This window comes from Gracilinanus agilis, chromosome 5 (genome assembly GCF_016433145.1).
Source record: "Gracilinanus agilis isolate LMUSP501 chromosome 5, AgileGrace, whole genome shotgun sequence".
Classification (NCBI taxonomy): Eukaryota; Metazoa; Chordata; class Mammalia; order Didelphimorphia; family Didelphidae; genus Gracilinanus; species Gracilinanus agilis.
The window spans coordinates 112,352,369-112,377,178 of record NC_058134.1 but is presented as its reverse complement, the minus strand read 5'-3'; the positions used below and the strand labels follow the sequence as shown (position 1 = coordinate 112,377,178).

General features: G+C 37.6%; 1 protein-coding gene across 4 annotated transcripts in view; it reads left to right on the top strand.

Moving 5' to 3' along the window:
- The first annotated feature begins 3,900 nt into the window (after nt 1-3,900).
- Nucleotides 3,901-24,810, top strand: part of AKR1D1 (aldo-keto reductase family 1 member D1) — a 43,128-nt gene continuing 22,218 nt past the window's right edge. For 2 of the 4 annotated variants that reach the window (XM_044679966.1, XM_044679965.1), the window contains exons 1-4: nt 3,901-3,987; nt 9,814-9,840; nt 15,718-15,861; nt 20,464-20,580. In XM_044679966.1, the coding sequence (XP_044535901.1) occupies nt 3,901-3,987; nt 9,814-9,840; nt 15,718-15,861; nt 20,464-20,580 (375 nt within the window). Of the gene's footprint in view, nt 3,988-9,642; nt 9,651-9,813; nt 9,841-15,693; nt 15,862-20,463; nt 20,581-24,810 lie in introns of all 4 variants that reach the window. The other 2 variants (XM_044679964.1, XM_044679963.1) reach the window with 2 other exon arrangements.

Here is a 24,810-nt window from a genome sequence, read left to right as displayed (position 1 = left end):
GGTGTTCTAGTTTTTTGCCCCAGTCCTGAGTTCTATATTTCTGCCTTAGGGACTGAAGCTCCCCCTTGTGACCTGTCTGCCAGTCCAGGGAAACAGTCTCTGAATACACATTCTTCAAGTCTCCAAGCCTTCAGGACCCTGGCATTCACTGCAGACACACCCTGAAGACCCTGTGTCCACAGCTCCTTCTCCTTCTCTCAGGGATTCTGTGCCCCTTATCAGCTATGAAGAAGCTACAAAAGATTGAAACCATAGGCCCTCTTCCCTTAGATATTTGGAAGAGGGGGGAGATGGCATGGGACATTGTACCCTGGAGACAGCATAGAACATTGTACCCCCATAGGAAAAAAGTTTTTCAGGCAAACCATAGGCAGGAAAATTCCTTTGCTCCCACTATGTACCTTTACCTGACACCAAGTCAAAGGTTTATCTCAGTTACTAGTAGAGGGGGAATTGAGGTGGGACAATGAGCCTCTTGGGAATGGGCTGGGGGGATCCTGTAGGCTCATATGGAGGCTGGTTGGTGGCGCAAATCAGGAATTAATTTTGATTAAATTTCATGTATATGCTTGTCTATCAGCAGGGCACCCTGATAAAGCTTTTCTTGCAGGACAAAACTGCTCAATCCCGGAAGGGTGCTACATTACCAGTGCTACTGCCCCATCTCTGAGCCTCTACCCTTTGCCCTGTGCTCACAATCGCCTGCTTACTTCCCTCTGAGAACAGGCCTGGCCCCTCTGTCCTCAGAACAGGTCTCATGAAAGCCAAAACCCCAGCAAGGAACCCAGTTGATGTAGGTTGGTGGAGGAGAAATGACTGCCCTGGCCTGTTGGATCAAACAAAGACATTGTTGCTGGATCCAAACTTAATGCTCCTATCCTGACAATTCCACTCCTGGGCACCTGAACGCAGTCACAGAGAGAGCAATCCCTTCTCAGTCTTTGCCTTCTTAAATGCCAGCAACCCCCAGACAACAGCTGACTGTTTGCTCTGCTTGAACTCTCAACCTCCTTATTCTATTGGTATTGGGGCCCCAGGGATTATGAGGAACCAAAACCCTCCAAAAGTTCTGTATATCCCCTCAATCACAGCGGATGAGGCCAAAGCCCAATGTAAATAGGGATGTGATCTGATTCTTACCCTGGGGAGGTTAATGGCACTTTTTTTCTGGAATCAGTGGTTTGTTTCTTGCTCCTCACTATGTCAGCATTATCACTGCACCTACCTCTGAACCTTCTGGTATTTGGTACTGGAAAGTCCCTCCTGGTACATGGTTTGCCTGTACCAGGGCCTTGAGCCTCACTCTATCTCCTCATACCTTAAGAACAAAGGATGCTGTAGATAACCCTGTAATTTGCATCCTGGTTCATATTATTCCCCAGGTTTACTATTATTCAGGAGAGGGAGGTAAAGAACATTTTAAAGGGATGCATACTGATGAACACCTGGCAGACCTTGTCTGGTATCATAGAGTGCCCATTCTTATCCCAATTTTGGTACGGCTGGCTATAGGAGGACCTGCAGCCCTAAGCACTGCTGTACTGGTTCAGGGAAACCAGAATTTCCAGTCTCTCTCATCAGATTGATTTAGACCAGTGGTTCCCAAACTTTTTGGGCCTACCTCCCCCTTTCCAGAAAAAATATTACTTAGCCCCCTGGAAATTAATTTTTTTTTAAATTTTAATAGCAATTAATAGGAAAGATAAATGCACCTGTGGCCATCACTGCTCCCCTGGATCATTGCAACACCCACAAGGGGGTGCTAGTGCCCACTTTGGGAATCACTGATTTAGACCTTAGTGAATTAGAAAACTGTTAATTTCTTGGAAAAATCACTGTCCTCTCTGGCAGAAATGTTTCTCCAAAATAGGTGAGGACTGGACCTCCTTTTCTTTAAGCAGGGTGGACTCTAGGTGGCATTGGGAGAATCTTGCTGTTTTTATGCCAATCATTCTGGGATTATACAGGAATCCCTAGCTCTGCTCCAAGGGAAGACACAAGAGAAAGAATAGACTAAAGCTCAGCCCACCACTTGTTATTCTAGTCTTTTCTCTGACCCCTCTTATTAGTAATAATAGGCCTTCTAATAGGGCCCTGCCTGATCAACTGTTTCACATCTTATATCCAGCAGCCTTTTCAGGCTGTTAAACTTTTGGCTCTGCGGTCACTTTACCCTTCCTTATCTGATGAGTCAAAGGTTTGACTTATGAACAAGAAGAGGAGAGAATGAAGTAGACTAAATAGGCTAAAGAATAAAGTAGAATCAAAGTAGATTAATCCATTCCTGCATTATTTAAGAAACTGATCTAGGCCCTCTAGGTGGGCAAACAACCTAGGCAAGTGAAGGGTCAGAGTCCTAAATTCTCCCTGCAGATATCAAAAGTACACCAGTACAAACAAATGGGTCAGGAATACAAGGTAAACACTCATAGTTAACTGGGGATGAGTGTTTAGGTACAAACAAATAGATCAGGATAGAATGTAGAGTAAACATGTAGCTAACTGAGTTTAAGTGTTTAGGTATATGTGAAGAGTAAATATCCTAAATGTCACCCACTCATCACTACCGATGTTTTGTGATGAGTTTTGTCTTGAAAATAAGAATCTATGGATGTGAAAGGGAATAGCCTTGTATCTTATAATAAGCTGTATTGTAATGTTAGTCTACACAGCTTCCACTAAAGAAGGTTGTCCCAGCTGGTAGATTTCTTTTTCTTTTCTTTTTTTAATCAATAAATAATGATTCCAATTACCAAATTTCTGGGTGTCTGGACTCATGTTATGAAGTATTCCATTTCACCACTGCTTTGAACAGTACCATCCCATGGTAAGTACTTAATAAATGTTTATTGTATACTTATTGCTTTATTTTTTTTAAGCAATTGCCTTGAAATGGAAATTTACTTTTATACTTTTTGTCTTTTGTTGTGCAGATGGAAATGCTTTTTTCATGCTTAAGTTCAGAATTTTAAAAACTGATTAAAAATACAGTAAGTTTTAGGCAGCATTTCTTACTATTTTCTATTTTTAAATGTTTATTGTCATGCAAAACACACTTCCATATTGGATATTGTTGTAAGAGCAAAGCCATACATAACCAAAACTCCAAAATAAAATGAAAAATACACTGATGTGAAAGCTGACTACCACAATTCAATTCCCTTTCTGGTGGTAATAACATTCCCTGTCATAAGTGTTTCAGGATTGTTCTAGAAAGATCATTGTATTGCTGAGAGTAGTCAAGGTTTCACAGATAAGCATTGTCCAATATTGCTACTGTGTGAAATGTTCTCCCAAGTTTGCTTATTTCATTCTGCATTGGTTTCTTTCCAGCGTTTCCTGAAATCATCTTGCTTAGCATTTTTTATAGCACAACATGTACCATAATTTATCCAACCATTCCCCCATTGAAGGATATCCCATCAATTTTGAATTCTTTGTCACTAACAAAAAAGCTACTATAAATATTTGTGTACAAGTGAGTCTTTTCCTCTTTTTTTTATTATCTCTTTAGGATTCTGTGATCTGTTTTGCTGACCACCACATTCCATCCTTTTAGGAGCTAAGGGGGATTTTGTAGCCTATGGAATGAGAAAAAGGGAGTAAGTGTGACTGACCCAAGTTAACCATGAGGTCCTTCTATTAAGGCAATCATTTTTAAGGATAAAATATGTTTTCTTTACTTTTAATAGCATGTCCTTGGGAAAAACTATCAGGAAAAGGTGAAGGACTATAATTTATTTTTCCTTGGCATAGAAAAGGTTATAAATTATTATTTAACTTTCCACCTGACTCTAGTTGTCCCTCCTCTTCCCTGGCCTACTGTGACAGTTTTACAAATAGCACGGAGTTGCTGGCAACAACTTGGAAATCAAAACCCTAGCTCTTACCTTCTGCACCATGAATCTCACTGCCAGTGATCACCGAATACCTCTGAATGATGGAAGTAGCATTCCTATCATTGGACTTGGCACCTTTTCAAAAAGAGTAAGATACTTTTTTTCCTTCCATTTTCATTATTATAGCAACTTTGTTTTGAGGCATATTTGTTTAAGCCTCATTTTTAGGGAACTGGATTAGAGTCATGTATATACCTGATTTCAAAGGACCATTATTTTACCTTGTGGGTACTAAACAAATGGCTGAGTATTTAATCTAAAGAATATCAAGGCAGCACAGTGCTCCATGGAAAGAGTTCCAAGCCTGGAGTTGGGAGGACCTAGAGTCAAATCTGTTCTCTGATGCTTCCTAACTGTGTGATCCTGGATAATTCACTTAACCGCAGTTCCCCATCCCTTACTACTCTTCTGCCTTGGAACTGATACTCTAGGCAGAAGGTAAGGGTTTAAGATGAGGGGAAAGTATCAAAGGTATTCTTTTACATACTTATACATTTCTACTGACTTTTTTTGGTTATCTACTACTCAATAGCAGATCTCAAAGTGTGTGGATCCCCAAGACTTCTTCAAGGAATTCCTTAAGATCAAAACTACTTTCATAAAAATAATATGATAATATTTACCTATTAAGAAAGTTCTTCCTTTTCCAACTACATATCTATGTATGTATATATACATACAAAATAATATATTGCAAGAAATCAAATGCAAAAATAGTAATAAGAATCTGTGTCTTCTATTAAGCCAGACCTTAAAGAGTTTGCAAAGATAATAATAATGACATAATAACAATGCTATTCTTTCTAATTTTTTGTTTTTGAGAAACAGGTATTTTTATTACAAAATGTTATTTATATTAGCATGTAATGGTTTATTATTTTAAATAAATTAATAACTAAATATTTTTAAGTTTTATCAGTTTTAAGATCTACTATGGCTAATATTGATAATTATAACACATATAAATAAAAGCTCTTTGGTATCTTCCATGATTTTTAAGTAAAGAGATCCAAAGGTCAAAACAATTGAGAAGCACTGCAGTATATCAATATAAAAATATCATTTGGATTTGTGAGCCATATGTCATAGACTTAGAGTGGAAGGAAACTTAGGTCATCTAGTTGAACTCCTTCATTTTACAAGTGAAGAAATTAAGAGAGAGGTTAATTGCCTTTCCAATCACACTTGGATAGTATTCTAACTTAGTACTTTTGATTCCAAATTCTGTTCTTTCTCCAGCAACACAAGTAGTCGAGGTCATTGTTGTCTTATGTGAATTATCTTTTAAATTAGAATGAGTAAGTAATTGAAATATGTTTAATTATCTGTATAGGCCTCCTCTTTCATTTATTATTCAATAATCTGGAATGTGGTTATGGTATATCTAGGAAGTCACTATTGGTTTCTATGTGTTTGAACTTTCGAAACTAATGAATCTGAAGAGAGTATATGAAACTGAATATGGGGGGAGGAGAGAAGAGAGAGAGAGAAGGAGAGGGAGGGAAAAAGAGAGAGAGAGAGAGAGAGAGAGAGAGAGAGAGAGAGAGAGAGAGAGAGAGAGAGAGAGAGAGAGAGAGAGACATAGAGATGGAGATGGAAACGGAGACAGAGAGAGAGCTCATATATAACTGGCTCTACATATGAGAATTTTTCAGTGTGTAACTGCTTCTCTGCTAGCCTAGCCTCTTAAGGGACAGCAAGCCAGCCTAACTTATCAATGAGACTACTTTTTTTTTTTTTGTCGTTCTTCGATTGCATCCTATTCTTTGTGACCCTTTTTGGAGTTTTATTGACAAAGATACTGGAGAGTTTTGCCATTTCCCTCCCTAACTCATTTTATGGATAAGGAAACCAAGACCAACAGGGTTAAATGACTTGCCCAGATCACACAGCTGTTAAATGTCTACAGCTAGATTGGTACTCTGGAAGATGAGTCTTCCTTGACTCTAGGCTTAGATCTTTATCCACTGCACCATCTAGCTTCAGGACCCTTCAAGGTACTACAAGGCAGAAAGAAGCATGTGTCAGGCAAGTCAAATTACTGCCACATCTCAACTTCTATTTCTCAGACCCCTAATGAAGGTAGCCTAGGACCATAAGCCCAAAAGTCTTGGGAAGAACAGTCAGTCAATAAGCTATCCAGGCATTTACCATCTAATGGAAGAGACAACATGAAAACAGCTTTGTACAAATGATCTATATTTAGAATAAATAGTCTATAAGCAACAGAAAGAATGCATTAGAATAAATAGGGATTAGAAAAAATTTCCTGTAGAGGTTAGAATTATTGCTGGAATTTGAAAGAAGTCAGGGACTACCTGTTCCTCCCAGACCACTGGTCCTGCTTCCAGCCAAGCTATTGTGGCCATCATTCAGTGAAAAGGTCCTGGTGCATTCTAGCAACTGTTTCTACAAATGGGGCCGATTGGTTTGTCTATGATAGCCTTTCCTCCTCAACAGCCACAGCTATACAAAACCTGAAAAGAAAGTCCTCACAACTAATATCCTTGGCATTATCAAAGGACTCAATATGAGAATGGATATGATTTTATCAGTGGAAATGACATGAAAGACGCATTCCACTTGATTTTACTGTTATACTCTAAGGACCTTTGCATCTAATGTAGCTGAAACCTTCCATATGTGTTGACTACCCCATTTCAAAATAAGTTCTTTGTGAGCAGGAGATATTTCTGTTTTCTCCTATCCATGATGCTTTGCACTCAGTAAGCATAATAGAGGCTTATTCATTCATTCATTAAGTGCTGGAGAATGCATGTATACATATGACTGTTCAGGGTGAATGTGATCGTGATCCATATGATAATGATTCTTGAGAAGATCAAATGAAATTACATATGTATATATATATATACATATATACATATATATGTATATATATATATCCCTTGGAAAGCTGTAAACTGATGTATGTGGCAAGAGCTGTTCCCCACAAGTAGCATGGGAGTATTATATGTAGCTTTGAAAGGGGGCAGAAGAGACATCTCTAGCCTCTTCTCACCCATCCTTATCAAAATGAGGCTTTGATTCCTGCCAAGAAGGTGTTAACCTGAAGAAAAACACAGAACTATTAAATAGTCAGAAAAATCAAGTCTCTAATCAGGAGAGGAATATGGTACAATCTTTAGGCTTCCACACAGAGTCACATGCTCAAAATCACACAGAACAGAAGGCTCTGGCTACTCTGGATACCATATCCCTGGGGGTGCCACTGCAATAGATGACAGCTCCAGGGAACAAAAGAATTTGGGGAACTTATATACCTTTTGGGGAACTGAGGGACAGGGAAATATAATTGATTGACATTACCATGACTACAAGGAAATGGGAGTGTCCAAACTACACTAAGAAGATACAGGCAGGCTTGGGAAAGGAACGATAGCCTGAGACTAGGGCAGTGATGGGCAACCTTTTGAGCTTGGTCTGTCAAAATTAGCCAAAAAACCAGGCATAACTCAGGTAGTGTGTCACTTTGAGAAAAAAAAAACATAATTTCTTGATATTTATAGTTTAAATGACAAAAATGTATAATTGTAATATATATCTGTATTTAATAAACCAAAATAGGTAAATTAAAATAGTATAATTGTCATCTATAGTGCACAGAGTGTCTACACTACACTACAGCAAATGTTTCATCCTTGGCATGTGGCCCCATACTTCTCTGTATGCAACCATATGTGGCCACGTGTCATAAAAAATGGCTATGTGTGTCAGCATCATGGATTTGCCATCACTGGGCTAGGGTGTTAGGGAATGGACTACTTATAGTAGACACTAAAAGGATAGTTCCCGTAAGACTAAAAGGGTATTTAGCATTTGATTTATATCTATTAGCTCCACCTAACTAGGGTCATTAAATACCTTAAAGTCTATTATTTAATCTGAAATAGCTAAATCTGAAACTTCCCTCAGGCGAAATCTCACAGGAATAGGGACAAACTTGGTGTCTCCAGCTTTCAAGCTGACTAAATTTGGGGGTCTTCAGATTTCACATTGCTACAAACTTGGGGTTTCTAGATTCTAAGTTGACAAGGGGAAGCAGGAAGTTGGGCCAATTGGTTTGGCTACTCTATCCTTTTAACAGCAGAGTATGACGTTAGAATTATATCTATCTACTCTCTTAAATATTATTTATCTAGGAGATAAAGTTTTCATGTTCAATCTAAATTCTATTCATTATCTCATTAATTGATAGGAAGCAGGGCCCCAAACTTGAATCCTTTCCTACCAAATACCAGTTCCACAATGAACGCCACATTCTAATTATCAAACAAATATCAAAGAAATATATTTATCCAATTTGGTAGCAAAAGGGAATTCAGAGAAAGTAAACATAAGAAGATATATACCAGACAATAGAGAATGAAGGAGCTCTCCTATTGGAAGTGAGACAACTCAGCTCAAACAAAAGAGAGCTCTAGATCTCACTCAAAGAGAAGTTCCCCAAAGTCTTTAGTATGGTGGGAGAAGGACAGGATGGAGACTACTAGCTCCATTCATGTCAGTTCCTCCCCAGAATCTTTTCCTTCAGCAACCTGAAGTGAAGTTGGCATCATATTTTCTCTCAAAACTGGAAGCCAGAAACTCTCAAAGTACCTGCAGAGTCCCAAGAGACTGAAGAATGCTTGAAGAAAATTCAAAGGGAGTCAGAATAGACAGACTCTCCTATTTTGGCCAAATCTATCCTACCTTTCATGCAGGCACAAGGCATTGATCTCCATCAAAAAGGAAAAAGTGGGGACAGCTGGGTAGCTCAGTGGAATGAGAGCCAGGCCTAGAGACAGGAGGTCCTGGGTTCAAACCTGGCCTCAGCCACTTCCAAGCTGTGTGACCCTGGGCAAGTCATTTGACCCCATTGCCTACCCTTACAACTCTTCTGCCTTGGAGCCAATACACAGAAGGTAAGGGTTTTGTAAAAAAAAAAGAAAAAGAAAAAGAAAAAGTCCCATGCCAGAAGTCTTTGGCAGTGTGGTTACATTCATAAATACTGGCTGTTGTTAATACAGATAAGCATTTGGAGGGGGGGGGAGGGGTTGTTGTTCATAACTGTGATCTCAGTGGAAATAACCTCTATTGAAAAGGGCAGGCAACTAAGCTATACCACAATCTTTGAATGATGCCTGGGGCATTGAGAATTAGCCTCTAGCCTCACCTAGTGGATAGAAGCCTCCCATTCATTCAGGAAAACTTCAATTCAGGTCCTGCCTGAACATATGGAGGAGAATGCACTTGTGGCTATGTTCAAGAGTATCTAAGTGACTGTCTGTGCCAATGTGACTGTGAATATTTCTCTCTATTCTCTATGAATATATTAGTGCATAAGATGATTACAGGCATGCTTATACATGAGCATATCTGGAAAAGGGTATATCTAAACTCTGTCTGTGACTGTTCAGTTCTTTGAGACTTAGGAAGAAAGAAAACTAGCACTTGTTGCTAAGTTGCCAAGCACTGTGCTGAGTTTCTTACAAATATTATCATATTTGATTTTCATAACCACCCTGGGAAGGAGATGTTATTAACTCTAGTTTATAGATGAGGAAACAGGCAAACAGAATTTAAGTGACTTTCCCAGGGTCACAAATCTAGTAGGTGTTTGAGGCTAGATTAGAATTCAAGTCTTCCTGAATCCAGACTTAGTGCTCTATTTACTAAAACCACATAGGTTTAAAAAGGTAGAAATAGAATTAAAAGTGAATGGTACATTCAAGGATGTGAGAAAACAAGGTTTTTCTGCCCCCTCCCCCTCCTTTAAACTACATCAAATCATAATGACCACTAGAAAATTGGAAACATCTGCAAGTTTGGAGACAGAATTTATACTGGGAGAAAGAGCCCCAGACTTGCCCATGTTGGGAAGGTTGAAAAGTAGAAAGGGGAAGAATATCAGAGTACCAACAAGCAGACTTGTGCTGCAGTATCTCCAGCTCCCATCATGGAGGGAGGCAATGACAGGCTACAAATTCCTCTATCCCTAACAACTCCCAAGACCAGACCCTCAGAAATCACAATCCAGGAAGCCCCCAACTCTCTCTCCCTTACTAGAGTGGCCCTGGGAAGCCTAAGGTAGAAGCCAAAGACAACTCAAAGACATTAAAAAAAAAAAAAAGCACCCTACCTAATGTCTCAAAAGCAATACTAAGTATTGTTTAGAAGAGTGGTAAGGCTCAGGTAATCAGGATTAAATTACTTGCCCAGGGTCACACAACTACGATGTATCTGAGGCCAGATTTTAACCCAGGACTTCCTGTCTGCAGGCCTGATTCTATCCACTGAGTCAATTACTTGCCCAAAGATTCCCTTAATTATCATAAGGATTCAAACAAAGTTGTTAGGTTTTTTTTTATTGCCGTGCAAAAAACACTTCCATATTGATCATTGTTGTAAGAGCACACTCATACATAACCAAAATCCCAAAATAAAACCAAAGATATCCTGATGTGAAAGATAATCCAACAAGTTCTTTCTCTGGAGGTGGATAGTATTCCCCATCATTAAGTCTTTCAGGATTATCCCAGGTCATTGCACTGCTCAATGTTCAACACATTTTATTTGAGGGAACAGCCTAAATAGTATGATTTCATGGTCCCTTGCTATCAAATACTTCTCCCCATACCTCTGTTGATGGTTAGAAACTGCTTTTGGGGGATTGCAATGAGTTAAGCATTGTTGAAATGGAATGAGTCTTTTGGGAGGCCAGGCAGAGGAACTATCCTTAAAAAGAACACCAGAATACCTGGTCCTTCCATGTGAACTTATGTATGTATCAACCTCTCTGAACCATGGTTTAGTTTTCTGTTTTATCCAAATGAGGGGATAGGTTAAATGATCTCCAAGGTCCTTTCTAATTTGATACTTGGGTGGCCTATGAATGTTTGCATTCCATAATTTGAAGGGTTTTTTTTTAAGTTCTAAGTACAAATGCTTTGAGGATTTGGTACATGAAAGCCATTTCAATAAGTCAATAAACACTTAGGAATTATATACTATGTGCCAGATATTGTACTATCTATATACTTAGCATGTATGATAGACTTAAAATGTCAAATCTTCAGAAAATTCATTATTCATCAATATAGGACTTCTCTGTGCCAACAGATTACAATTTTCCATACTTCGGCAGGGTGTCTCCAAGAGTTACTATATACAAAAAATTCATCTACATATAGTTTACATTTGTGTAAATTTTATTTTTTCATAGGCAGTTGGGTGGCACAAGGGGTAGTGAACCAAGTTTAGAGTCAAGGAGATTTTAGTTCAAATCTAGCCTTAATCACTTACTAGCTGTGGAACTCTGGAAAAGTCAATTTCCTGAACTGATGTAGATTGAAGTGAACAGAACCCAAAGAACAATTTATACAGTAATAACATTATGAGTTTATCAATTTTTGGCAGGGTATTTAATGGCTGGTCAAAAAGGTGCTGGGAATTGTAGTTTTTCCCAGATTAGTAAGAGAGGAAACAATTAGACCAACCCTTAGAAAATAGGACTGAAGAAAGTTGGGGAAGAGGAAGGTAGCCTAGGAGTTGAAAAAATAAAGAGGAGGAGAAATAAAAAAGGGAGGAAGAAGAAAAAGGAAGAATAAGAAAAAGGAAGAGAAGAAGAAAGAAAGAGAAGAAAAAGAAGAAGAAGAAGAAAAAAAGAAGAAAAAGAAGGAGAAGGAGGAGGAGGAGGAATTCTAAACAAAGATTATTTTACTTTTTTCACAAAAATTTTACTTCTTTAACCAATTAAAATTCAAATACAGAAAGCAGCAAACAACCCAACTTATTTGGGGCATGAGCCTTTGTTAAACTATAACTAGCAAATTGCACTATTGTTAATAATTGTTAAGTGATGCTTCAAATCTGACCTTTTATGCTCATACTCTATTAAATAATCACTGTCAGATATATTGATAAATGGAATGAGTTCACCTTGGTGTTCTCATTTTTGTTGATTTTTTTTAAACTTTGTTTTGTTGGGAAATGTGGCCATATTTGCATGAGAGTCATAATTGAAAATAAACCAATAGTCATTGCCTATTGCTTCACACTTCCTTCTCAAGAGTTATGTCTCTTACCTTTGATACAGAGTTTGGAAAATCTAGAGTGTGGTTTGCTACATGAACCAAAGAAAATGTGAATATCAGAGGTCAAATAAGACTTGGAATCAACTTTCAATGTTGTTTACCTCTGGTTTGGTAGTTCATCTTTTTTTTTCTCTTTTCCTTTTTGCTTTCACTATAATCCATTTTCCCATTTCCCAGCTTCCTGACACTGTTTTTAGTTTCTTTCCATCTCCTTAGAACTTTTTTCCCCTTGCTTAGGGGGATTCCCTGGATTATCTCTTCTATACTGTCAAAGAGTCCTTCATATTAACAGCATGCTGAGGAAAAATAGATCAAGGGAATAAGAAAATAATTGAGAGGATATTACCATTTTTCCTGAGTGCAAATCTCATAATGTAAATGTCAAGTAAAACCTAGTTAGCAAAATCTATGGCCTTTAGAAGAGACCTCTGACTCTTCTGAGGATCCCCACTTTCATAGGAACCCAAAGTCTAGATCAGGCAAGTGTCCCTTGTGCTAATGTCTAAGACTAGTCCAAAGAGAGATATACAACCTCATATGAAGGGCAAATTGAAGAAGGAAACTCAAACATTATGAAGCAAAACTCAGAGGGGTCCAAAGTCCTATACAATTTAATACTAATAGTAGAATAGTGCAGTCCCTTTCCTATAATAATCATTTCCAGGAGGCCAGGAAATGAGATGAAAAGATCTTTGATACTGAATAACTCCTCATTACTAGTAGTAGTAGCTCTGAGTTGGCTACTTCTGACTGTCACGACAGTGAATGAGTTTCCTGTTTTAAGACTGGCATTTTGAGACTATGGATTTTTATTATACATTATCAATTAATGTTAATATGAATAATTATTCAAATATTTTGCCTTCATATAACTTTTTTCTTTTTTAAATTTTTAAATTTTTATTTAGAATATTTTCCCATTGTTACATGATTCATAATCCCACCCCCACCCCCCACCCCCAGCTCTCTCCTCCCCACTCCCAAAGCCAACAAGCAGTTCCACTGGGCTATACATGTATCATTGTTCAAAACATATTTCCATATTATTCATATTTGCAGTACAGATCCTTTAACATCAAAACCCTAATCAGATCCTCTTATAAAAAGTAAGTAAAGTAACCCGAGTGGGTCAACGAGGTAATTTGGGTGTGAGGAAGGATAAAGGGGATATTAGGTGATTAAAAGGTGATTGGAGGAGGAATGAAGGTAAGGGAAGGTATATAGGAGATAAAGGAAATGGGGTATGTAGGAGAGGGCAGCTCAAACAGGTTTATTCCCAGAGCCTTGAGACAGAGAATACAGGGAGGAAACTAGGGCCAGTAAGAAATGTTTAGGTTTTAGCTGGAGGGTTTCTCTTGTTAGTTTCTAAAGTCTCTTGAGGGAGGAGTCAAGAGGGCCCCTCCCTGCCCGTCAAACTGATGGGTGGAGGAAGTCTTGGATAGGTACTTCCTGCCAAGATGGATGCCCCCAGTTCTCTCAAGAAATAAAAAAGTAAATGATTCCTTCCCTCTTTAGCCCTTGTCTCAATTTTCGACACAATGATTAACCAGAGGCTTTGAGTAGGTAAAAAGGGGATTTACTAATCTCAGGTTAGTCAGAGGGGAAAAAGGTTCAGGATTTTCTAACTGCTGCTAGGGAGAGGGGTAATGGTGGTGGATGGGTCGCAGAGAGGTTTAGACTGAGAGAGCCTGCTCTCCCAGTGGGGAGATTTGACTGCCTTTTAAGTAAAGTCCTAAACTAGTCACTAAAACTAGGGGTAACTTATTTGAGGATACTCTACTTGTCTATAGAAACTAAAACCCACAATGTTCAATTACCAAGCCCTCCCTTCCACCCAGGGCCCAAAGGAAATTCAGGGTAAGGGAAGGGAATGTAGATGGAGAGATCAGGTAGAGGTCCAGAGAAATGAGATAAGTTTAAATTTCCCCAAGACAAGATAAGCACAGGCCAAGGCTAAAGCAAAGCTAACCTGAAAGGCCACAGCTAACAGGTTAAGCCAAAGCAAAAGCCTCCAGCCACAGCAAAAGCCAGAAGGCAAAAGCTTCATCAGTTGGAACTTCACCTGTATTTATAGCTTTAAGTTCTAAGTGACTTTCTGAAGATTTTAAGACTTCTAAATGACTTTTTGTGACTGTTAGAAATTACAGAAGCAAAAAGTTTCTGTTAGCCATCTTGCATTACAATCCCTATCGCACTATTTGATTGAGCATATATTTTTCTAATGCATTTTTGGTTCCACAGTTCTTTCTCTGAATGTGGACAGCGTTTTTTCTCACAAGTTCCTCTGGATTGTCCTGGATCATTGCATTGCTGCTGGTAGAAAAGTCTATTACACTGATGGTACCACAGTGTATCTGTCTCTGTGTATAAGGTTCTCCTGGTTCTGCTCCTTTCACTCTGAATCAGTTCTTGGAGGTTGTTCCAGTTCACATGGAATCCCTCCATTTCTTTATTCCTTTAAGCACAATAATATTCCATCACCAACAGATACTACAGTTTATTCAACCATCCCCCAATCGAAGGACATTCCCTTGTTTTCTAATTTTTTGCCACAACAAAGAGCGCAGCTATAAATATTTTTGTACAAGTCTTTTTCCTTATTATCTCTTTGGGGTACAAACCTAGCAATCCTATGGCTGGATCAAAGGGCAGACAGTCTTTTAGAGCTCTTTGGGCATAGTTCCAAATTGCCCTCCAAAAGGGACCAATTCACAACTCCACCAGCAGTGTATTAGAGTCCCAATTTTGCCACATCCCCTCCAACATTTATCACTTTTCTTTGCTATCATATTGGCCAATCTGCTACGTATGAGGTGGCACCTCAGAGTCATTTTAATGCCTGCATTTCTCTAATCAGGAAGGATTTAGAACACTTTTTTATATGCTTTTTGACAGTTTTGATTTCATCATGTGGAAACTGCCTATTCATGTCCCTTGACCATTTGCTGATTAGGGAATGGCTTGATTTTTTGTAAATTTGACTTAGTTCCTCATATATTTGGAAATTCAAACCTTTGTCAGAGAGTTTTGTTATAAAAATGTTCTACCAGTTTGTTGCTTTCCTTCTAATTTTGGTTGCATTGGTTTTGTTTGTACAAAAACTTTAATTTTATATAATCAAAGTCATTTATTTTACATTTTGCAATGTTCACTATCTCTCTCTTTTTCTTTCCTTTTGAACAGATCTGAGAGGTATACTAATCTATGTTCTTTGTATAACTTTTAAAAGTTTGTAATCACTTCAGATGTATTTCTTCAGATACTTAATTTCTTTGAGAAGTAGACATGATAGATATTATTATCCCTATCATACAGAGGAGGGAACTGACAAGTGGACAGTTTCAAGGATTAGCCTGTAGTCATACAGCTAGTCTTGGTGGTATGACCCTACTTGAACCAACTATGGAGTTGATTGATTCCATGGCTTTGTTTTTCTGGGACCTCCAAGCATCTTCTTGGCCACGTGAAGAGGCTCTCACATTCTCTGGTAGTAATAAAGTTCAAAAAGGACTTCCTAAATGGGGTAGCTTGGACCAGCTTTTGAAGACAGTAATGGACACAAATTGGCAGAAAAGAGCAAGGAGGAAATGAAATGACCAATTAGCAATTTTATTTGATATAAAGAAAGAAATGTTTTTAGGAATAACCAAAACAGAGTCAAGTCCAATTCACCTTTTTTTTTAATCTTGTTATTACAGAGCTTTAAAGATTTATGCTTGGAGTCTGTGAAGACTGCTATTGATGTTGGGTACCGCCATTTTGATGGAGCCTACATTTACAATAATGAACATGAAGTGGGAAAGGCAATCCAACAGAAAATTGCTGAAGGAAAAATGAAACGAGAAGACATCTTCTACTGTGGCAAAGTGAGAATTTACTCTGTCTTCCTTTTATAGTAATAGCATAAGGTAGGACTGAGAAAATTTGGAAATAGTTACTATTAACAATATATGGCATTGAAAACTTAATCTGTGTAAGGTGTCATGCTAAACCATTACAAGAAATCTACACCATGATTTGGGCTATCATAGACCTAGAAAAGGAAATTTCTAGAGGAGAGAGATATGATAGAGTAGTCCCATTCAGTTATAGATGTAAGTCTCATTGAGAAGGGAAAAGAGTTATAATTTCCCCACAATGTCAATTTTTCTTTTATGTGGGAGTTTGGGCCTAATTGAGAGAGGGCAGTTTTTCCTTTCTCTTAATCTCCCTTTCCTCACAGGGTATTATTAGAATGGGGAATATCAATCCCTCTGAATACAAAGGAAAATCTAGGTCTTCACAGATCACTGGTTTTTAAAAATATGTAATTTGAAATCATAAATGTATGAACTAGATAAGTTGTAGGTGGAATAGAGAAGGAAAAGGGTGAATAGAGGGTAGCATGGGTAGTAGAAATTGTGGAGAGAAGAATGGGACATTTTTCACCTTATCCAAAAGAATCATTAAAGTTTCTCTTTAAACAAAACATTTTAATGACATACTGAAGCTTTTTTCATATTATTGTTATTCCCCAGTGACCCTACACACACACGCACACACATACACACACACACACACACACACACAGGCTCTGGCTATATTTGGATTTAAAAAGACTTGGATTTGCATTCTGGCTTAATAGATATTAAAAATGATATGCTGAGTAACCCATTTAATCTTTCAGGGACTACAATTTTCTCACCTAAAAAATGAAGGGATTGGACTAGAGAACTCAAAGTTCCATTTCTTGATCTTCTGAAATGAATGCATTTGTGAATATTCCTAATCTTCTCTAATCAAGTCTTCACCTGTTGGATCATCCCCCTATCCTTTGCTCCAGTGAAGCAATCAATTCTTCAGAAAAATTTCTTGCCTTCCTTTTGTAGCAAACAAAACCAAGTTGATTTTTGTATTACCATATTTTTGAGATGCCAGACTGTCATTTCCAGTGTTTTTTTTAGAATTGATGTGTTATAGCCCTAAGTCTTACTTTTTCTTTACAGTAAATTCCTCTGCTTTGGGTAAAGACAACTAATGCTTTATGATGAATCACATTGTCACTATATTCTCCTAAATCTACATTGATGAGGAGCAAGAGGGTTAAGGAGAAGCCATTTTTGTAAGAACAAATCATCATCCTAACCTGAAGTGTATACAAATGGCTAAGTAATTTTTTATGCCATCACAATTTTGTGAAGTATAAGCAAAGAAGACTACAGTAGTTTTTGTTCCCTGGACTGAAGTCTTCTTTCATAACATCTAGAGATGGCCTCAGATCATGACCTTCCTTATACAGTTAGTAATGTCCCAATTTGACATTACGTAAAGATTGCAAAAGAGATCACAAAACTTTAGCTAACAGAAAAAAAATTGAAGTAAGCATGAATTTATGGGAAAATATAATGAGTTCTGTTTTGGCCATGTTGAACCTGAGATTCCAAAAGGACAACCTGGCAGAAATAGGTAACAGACACTAATGAGCCATGAGATTTTGTTACAAAGGTTTGGGAGTCATCTACTTAGAGGTAGCTGAACTCAAGAAACTGATCAGATAAAGGGTGAGAGTGTAAAAAGGGAAGATGAGATGACCCAGAGTACAGCCTTAGGGGATGTCCACTACAAAGGAGGAGACTGGTAAGAAGAGAGCTGGGAGAGAAAAGTGAATGTTAAGAAAGCCAAGTTATAGGCAAAAGTATAAAAGCTGCAGGGGAGCCAATGAGAATAAGGACTAATAAAAAACATTGGATTTAGCAGCAAAAGGCTACTGGTAATCTTAGAAGAAGAAGAAGCTTCAGTCAAATGGTGGTGTCAAAAATCAGATTACAAGAAATTAAGAAGAAAAAGCTATCATTCTTACCTTCGTTTCCACAGAACTTCAAACAGTCTGAGGATAAATTCCAAAGGGTCCATAAATTGGATGAGGGAAAAAATACATATTTGTTTTTTAGTATCTAATATCTAGTATCTAGTTGAAATTCAGCATTTTCTTTTATTGTGAATTTAAAAAAAGTTATTCTGAGACAGTCCTTAAGTAGTTATAATAACTAGCATTTATATAGCACCCACTATGTGGCTAATACTGTGCTAAATGCTTTTTATAAATATTTCATTTCATCCTCATAACAACTCCTGGAGATAAGTGATATTATTATCCTCATTTTACAGATGAGAAAACTGAAACAAATAGTGGTTATGTGATTTGCCCAAGGTCAAATAGCTAGTAAATGTCTGAGGCCAGATTTGAACTCAAAGGTTTTACCAGATGGCCAAAAGGGTGGTCCCACAAATCTCTGCTGTGGGGCTGGCATAAGGTTATGACAAGGTCAAGTGAAGGATTTTTTTGTTTGTTTTGTTTTTAATGATTGGGGAGGTCTAGTATGATTGTAGACATCTGGAAAAGGTCATGGGATAAGAGAAGATTGAAGATAAGAGAGAATGATGCAGGGTACAAAATTCAGTAGGAGAAAGGAAGGGATGGGACCAAGAGCACAATGGAGAAGATGATCTTGGTGTTGTGGGTGACAGATAAAATGACTAAGGAAGCAAAAACTGGCACTTTCTAGCACATCAAATAATTTTCTAAAACGGATATATATTTCACCAATTACACATAATAACAAATTTCTAAACAAGTTTTTGTAAAGTATATGATTGAACTTACCTCCCTCCCTTTCCTTCCCCATCCCAGTGCTGGCAGGTGATTAGATCTGTATTATCATAGCATATCAATTTATTAAGCAATACATGCTAACTGGCCAACAAATAATACCAGTGAGCTTCTTCAGCTCTGGCACTCCAAAAACTGGATTCTGAATATAGGAGAAGACAGGTTTTTACACATTTAAAAATTAATCAAATAAGATCAATTAACTTAAAGGGAAACATTTAACTAGGATACAACTTTAAGTATCCTGATTACTAAGTGGAGAAAAGATTAGCGGCTTTCCAAGTTGGGAGGGGAGAATGAACAGGTCCAATTCCTTGAATTCAGAAAAAGAGGTACTCCATTCCTCCCAAGTGTCTTTATACAATGTAACATGTAAAACAATAATAACTCACTGATCGATATGGGGCCATTTTTCAGATAAGACATGGATTTCTTCAGATGTATAATTGTGAGAAAACCTCTTACATCAGTCTTCAAACCTTATGATCAGTATAGTTTAGGTCCTTAGTTATGGGTCTCTAAGGAGCAAGTAGAGGTGGTCCTGTTTCCCATCCACACAGTGCTAAGTTCACACAATGCCATAAAGTTTTCTCACAATTCCCATAACTGAATAGTTTTTTCACAAGACAGAAATTGGACTATTTCCATAATTGAAAAGAAAGAGAACCGAGCTAACTCTAGAATTGAGTCACAAGATAGTCAATGTAGTTCACTCAATTGCTACTGCCACTTTATGTTCTAATCTCCTCAATCTCTTTCCTTAGAGACTGGAATAAAAGGAAAAAATATAAGATAATGAAGCAAGGTTTTGAGGTACCAAATAGGGAAGAGGGAGGAGAAAAATAGATGACCTCTATTTTCTCAGACAAGCAGTAGGCTCAATCTTCTGCTGGTGTGGTAGGGAAAAAGTAGTTTAAGAAATCTGAGGGAAGAGGAGAGATTTAGAACAATGTGTCAAACTTCAGCTGACTTAGAAATCCATGAATTAATATTATCTATGTTGTATTTTTATTTATTTTGTTAAACATTTCCCACTTACATTTTAATTTAGTTCAACCTCACTGGCCTCATTTCAAATCTGACACCTCTGGTTTAGAACACTCCACTACTATGAAGAGCATAAGAATCAATCAGAAAAGAAAAAAGGCATTTCGATGTAGTAGTCTGGCCAGTTGAGATTAGTTAATATGTCTTTTACTCATATTCATAAAAGTTGGATTTGGCTTGTCCCTTGACATACGTGTACAAGACATATCATCTTCTAACTCTCTCATATCCAGAATATTCTTCCTCCTCAATTACACTCCTCAAAATCCATAAGTTTTTTCAATGTATAGCTCAGGTACCATTTACTACCCAGGAACCTTCCTGATCCCCCTAGTTTTTAGTGCTTTCCCCACCCAAATTATTTTGCTTATATTTTATCTGTGTACTATATTCTACTTACCCTCCAAATGAATGTAAGCCTCTTAAGGATGGGGACTGTTTTCATCTTTGAAACCCCAGCAGTTAGTACCACCTCTTACACATACTAGGAAATTGTTGAATTGAATCAAACTATTTTGTTCACCAGCCACACTGTGGAAAATAAAAAAATTTACCAGCACAATAGAGACATTGATACATTCAGGATTGGGCAAGGATCAATATTGTCAAACCATTCTTCAGTGACCCATGTGTGTCTTCTAAATCCATTTGCTGTCTGCCAAATGGATAACATTTTATTTTATCTTTTCCTAACCTCACCAGGTTCTACAAAACATGAATATTTTTTATACCAGATAACTTTGTTTCATAATTTTCTTTCATTCCCTTTCAGTTGTGGTCTACTTTCCTGAAACCAGAGTTGGTACAACCAGCTCTGGAGAAGACACTTAACTGTCTTCAGCTAGATTATATTGATCTTTACATCATTGAAATGCCAATGGCTTTTAAGGTAAATGGAAACACCCAAAGACCTCCTAATCTACCCACAGCCTAAAGCTCTGTTTAGAAACTCTAAAATATATGGGATGGTTTTGAAATATTTAATATTCGAAATATTTAATACTTTAAGGCACCAAAACCCCAACCTGTTATCACACCATTTCTCCTTATGCCTCCCTATTCCTAAACCTACTATTCATCCTTATTATGGCCCTTTAATCCCTACAGCCCTCAGTACTTTTCTCAGGTCATTATTCCTATTGATTTAACTTTCTTCCTTTTCCAGGCTGGATTCTAATATTAACCAATTCAACTGTACACTATGCTCTATTTTTTTATTTCATTACCATCCCCCATCCCCCATCCTGTCAACATTCAAGACTTGTCAAAAACCCAACCCTGGATTTCTCCCATAATTTTCCTCTTAATTATGAACTGTTAAATGGAGTTGAAGGGGATCATATACCTGTGATGATTGGGAACTCTCTAAATTTATGTTTAACCTCAGTTGGGCGCTCTTTCTTATTCTATACTAATTGATTTCCTATTTCACTTCCCACAGAAGCTATTCCAACATTTCTTTTCTGAAAGTTCCAAAACCTATTCCTCTACCCTCTCAAAAGAACATTTTCTTATCTAAGGAAAATAGAATCCATTTGTGCTCTCCTCTTCCCTTCATCTCAAAACCCTATCAACATCATCTTCTTTTTTTTATTCTTTTTTTTTTCATTTTTTTAAAACCCTTAACTTCTGTATTTTGGCTCCTAGGTGGAAGAGTGGTAAGGGTAGGCAATGGGGGTCAAGTGACTTGCCAGGGTCACATAGCTGGGAAGTGTCTGAGGCTGGATTTGAACCTAGGACCTCCTGTCTCTAGGCCTGGCTCTCAATCCACTGAACTACCCAACTGCCCCCTAACATCATCTTCTAATGTCTGCTCTCTTCCTCCAGTCTCTGATGAGGCAGCTTTTCTCTTTAAAAAAGTCAATCCCTCTACTTATGCCCTTGATCCCATCACCTCCCATCTTCTCTGACTGATGTCCCCCTCAATCATTACCCCCTCTCTTTAATCTTCACTATCTCCCCAAATAATTTTTTTCATGACTGATTTCAACTATACCCATGTCTTAAAAATTTTTTTTAAACTTTCACTTGACCCTATCATCACCTCAGGCTATCATGTTCTTTTTCTCTGTCAAACACTTAGAAAAAGCTATTGATCTACATAGCCTTCACTTATTTTCCTTCTCACTTCTCAACTCTTTGCAGTTTGGCTTCCAACCACATCATTCAACTGAAATTGTTTTCTCCGAAGTGACTAATTTTCTCTTTGTTGAAAGATATGATATTCTTTCTTGAGTTTTTAGCAGTATTTTAGATTGTTAATCATGGATGCTCTTTCCTCTCAAGTTTTCATGATAGCACTCTCTTCTTCTACTGTTCCTATTAGTCTCACCACTTTTCCTCAGTCCACTTTTCTGGCTCATCACACATATCATGCCTTCTAAATGTGGATGTTCTCCAAGTTTCTGTCCTGATCCTTTTTCTTTTCTCCACTCTTTCTAAAAGACCTCATCAATTCCCAAGGGTTTAATGATCATAACAATGGAGATGATTCACATATATGCATTTGTGTGTACATTTATCATAGCACCCAGAATTTTAATCAAGGAATAATCTGAGGCCATTTATCCAACTATAACATCATTTATTAATAGGGGCATTCAGTCTATTAATAAAGGATTGATTGATCACACATAGCCTCTCTGTGGAAATGTACTCAATGAGGCCTGACACTCTTTTATAGGGAAATGTGTCTTTTTTTCTGATTGGCCTGAAAGTACAGCATTTGGGGCACCCCCAGAAGTCCCTATTGGTAGATATTTTATAAAAGGAAGAGGACTTAGAGATATCAGTTCCCCCCTCCCCCATTATTTCATCACAGAGGAGAGGCGGGGTTGGCTTCTCTTCAGATGGGTAGACCCCTACATCCTCACTAAGCTAGGGAAATAGTAGTTTCAAATGCCTTAGGGAGGATGTTCTTGTTTATAGATTTAAAATTTTTTTAATCTTTGAACAAAAGACAAAAGATCCCAACCCAGTTAGATTCCTTACAGCTTGAAAGTAAATTAGCTTAGTTTTAGACCTAGACTGCCTTATAACTTTCAGACATCAGAGTTTAATAGAAAATAAGTAGATTTATATAGGAATATTATTAGTAAATAAAACAGAGAAGGAAAATGACAGAACTTGGAGGGGATATGGGGAAATGGAGACACTACTGCAATGTAGGGGGAACTGTGAACTTATTCAACTATTCTGGAGAGCAATTTTGATATATGCCTAAAGGACTAAAAAACACTTCATACTCATTACTAGGTCATTATCCCAAAGAAATAAAAAACAAAAAAGGAAAATCACTAATATGTATAAAAATATTTAAAGCAGTTCTTGGGACAAAGTACTAGAAAGTGGGGGTATACCCATTAATTGGGGAATTGCTGAATAAGTTGTAAAGAACTGACACAAAGTGAAGTAAGCAGAACCAGGAGAACACTGTACACAGCAACAGAAATAGTGTATGATGAGTTACTGTTCATAACAGCTATTCTTAGCAGTACAAAAATCCAAGAACAATCCCAAAATACTTGATGGAAAATGTCATCTGCTTTCAGAGAAAGAACTTGATGGAGTCTAAATCTGGACCAAATTATACTTTATTTCATTCTTTCTTAATTTTTTCACTTCAAGTATTCTTCCATAAAAAGATTCATATGGGGAAATGTCTTATATGATTGCACATATAAAATCAAGATTGCTTACCATTTCAGCAAGGGCATGGAATGTAGGGACAGAGAATTTAAGACTCAAAATTTTAAAAAATCAAGTATTAAAAATTATTTTTACATGTAATTGGGGGAAATAATATATTGTAATTTTTTAAAGTAGAGGGGGGAAATGGCGATGGTGTTGGAGAGTATCATTTAAGTCTCATTAGAATTAGTTCAAAGAGGAAAAGAATACACCCAAACACACTCAAATGGGCATAAAAATCTATCTTACCCAACAAGGAAATAGAAAAGGATGGGGCAGAAAAAGGGGGGAGAAGTAGTAAAAGTAAAGGTAAATTAACAGATGCAGTAGTCAGGAGTGAAACATACATTTTTTTTTAATTTTAAACCCTTAACTTCTGCGTATTGACTTATAGGTGGAAGAGTGGTAAGGGTAGGCAATGGGGGTCAAGTGACTTGCCCAGGGTCACACAGCTGGGAAGTGTCTGAGGTTGGTTTTGAACCTAGGACCTCCCGTCTCTAGACCTGGCTCTCAATCCACTGAGCTACCCAGCTCGTAAAACATACTTTTGAAAGGGGGACCAAGTGATAAGTTTTTTTGTTTTTTTTAAAGAGCCAAATAGTGAATATCATCTCAAGGCAGAAATTTATATAGGACATAGCTAGCTCTCAAATATTGCAGAAGTCAGAAAAGGGGGACTTGTAGGAAAAGTGCCAGGATGTCTATGAACATTTTCTCAAACTATCAGACAAGACTGAGAGATTAGGGATGGGTCATGTTTTTGAGCTGCTGCATTTACAGGTTTAGAGAATTGTTAGTGGAAAAGCATTAAGTGGAGAAATTTTAGCCAGGTAAAACTCAGATCATCTTTAGACAAATCCAAAACTGGAGAAAAATAGGAACAACACTATGAGCTAGAAAGCATCTGATTGCCTAAATAGCCACATAGATAAATGTAAAAATATTGAACACATAGTTTCAATGCAAGGAAATTTTGTTATATAAAAGGTTGGTCAAATGAGTCAATGTGGGGGTGGGGGGGCAGCTGGGTAGTTCAGTGGATTGAGAGCCAGGCCTAGAGACGGGAGGTCCTAGGTTCAAATCCAGCCTCAGACACTTCCCAGCTGTGTGACCCTGGGCAAGTCACTTGACCCCCATTGCTCACCCTTACCACTCTTCCACCTATAAGTTAATACACAGAAGTTAAGGGTTTAAAAAAATAAATTAAAAAAAAGAGTCAATGTGACTTTTCCTGAATTTCCCCCTCAGGATTTGGCCTGGTACATTTTCTTAATCTGTTTAGAGGAGTCTGTGGAGGAGAACTCTACCATACTGGGTCCTACCACTCTTGGCTTCATTCTTCTGGCTCTTTATTTTAAATAACTTCCTTCCATTGTGAAAAGTGAACCATGTGTTCAACATTCTGCATTGTGTATGAAGGAAATCATTA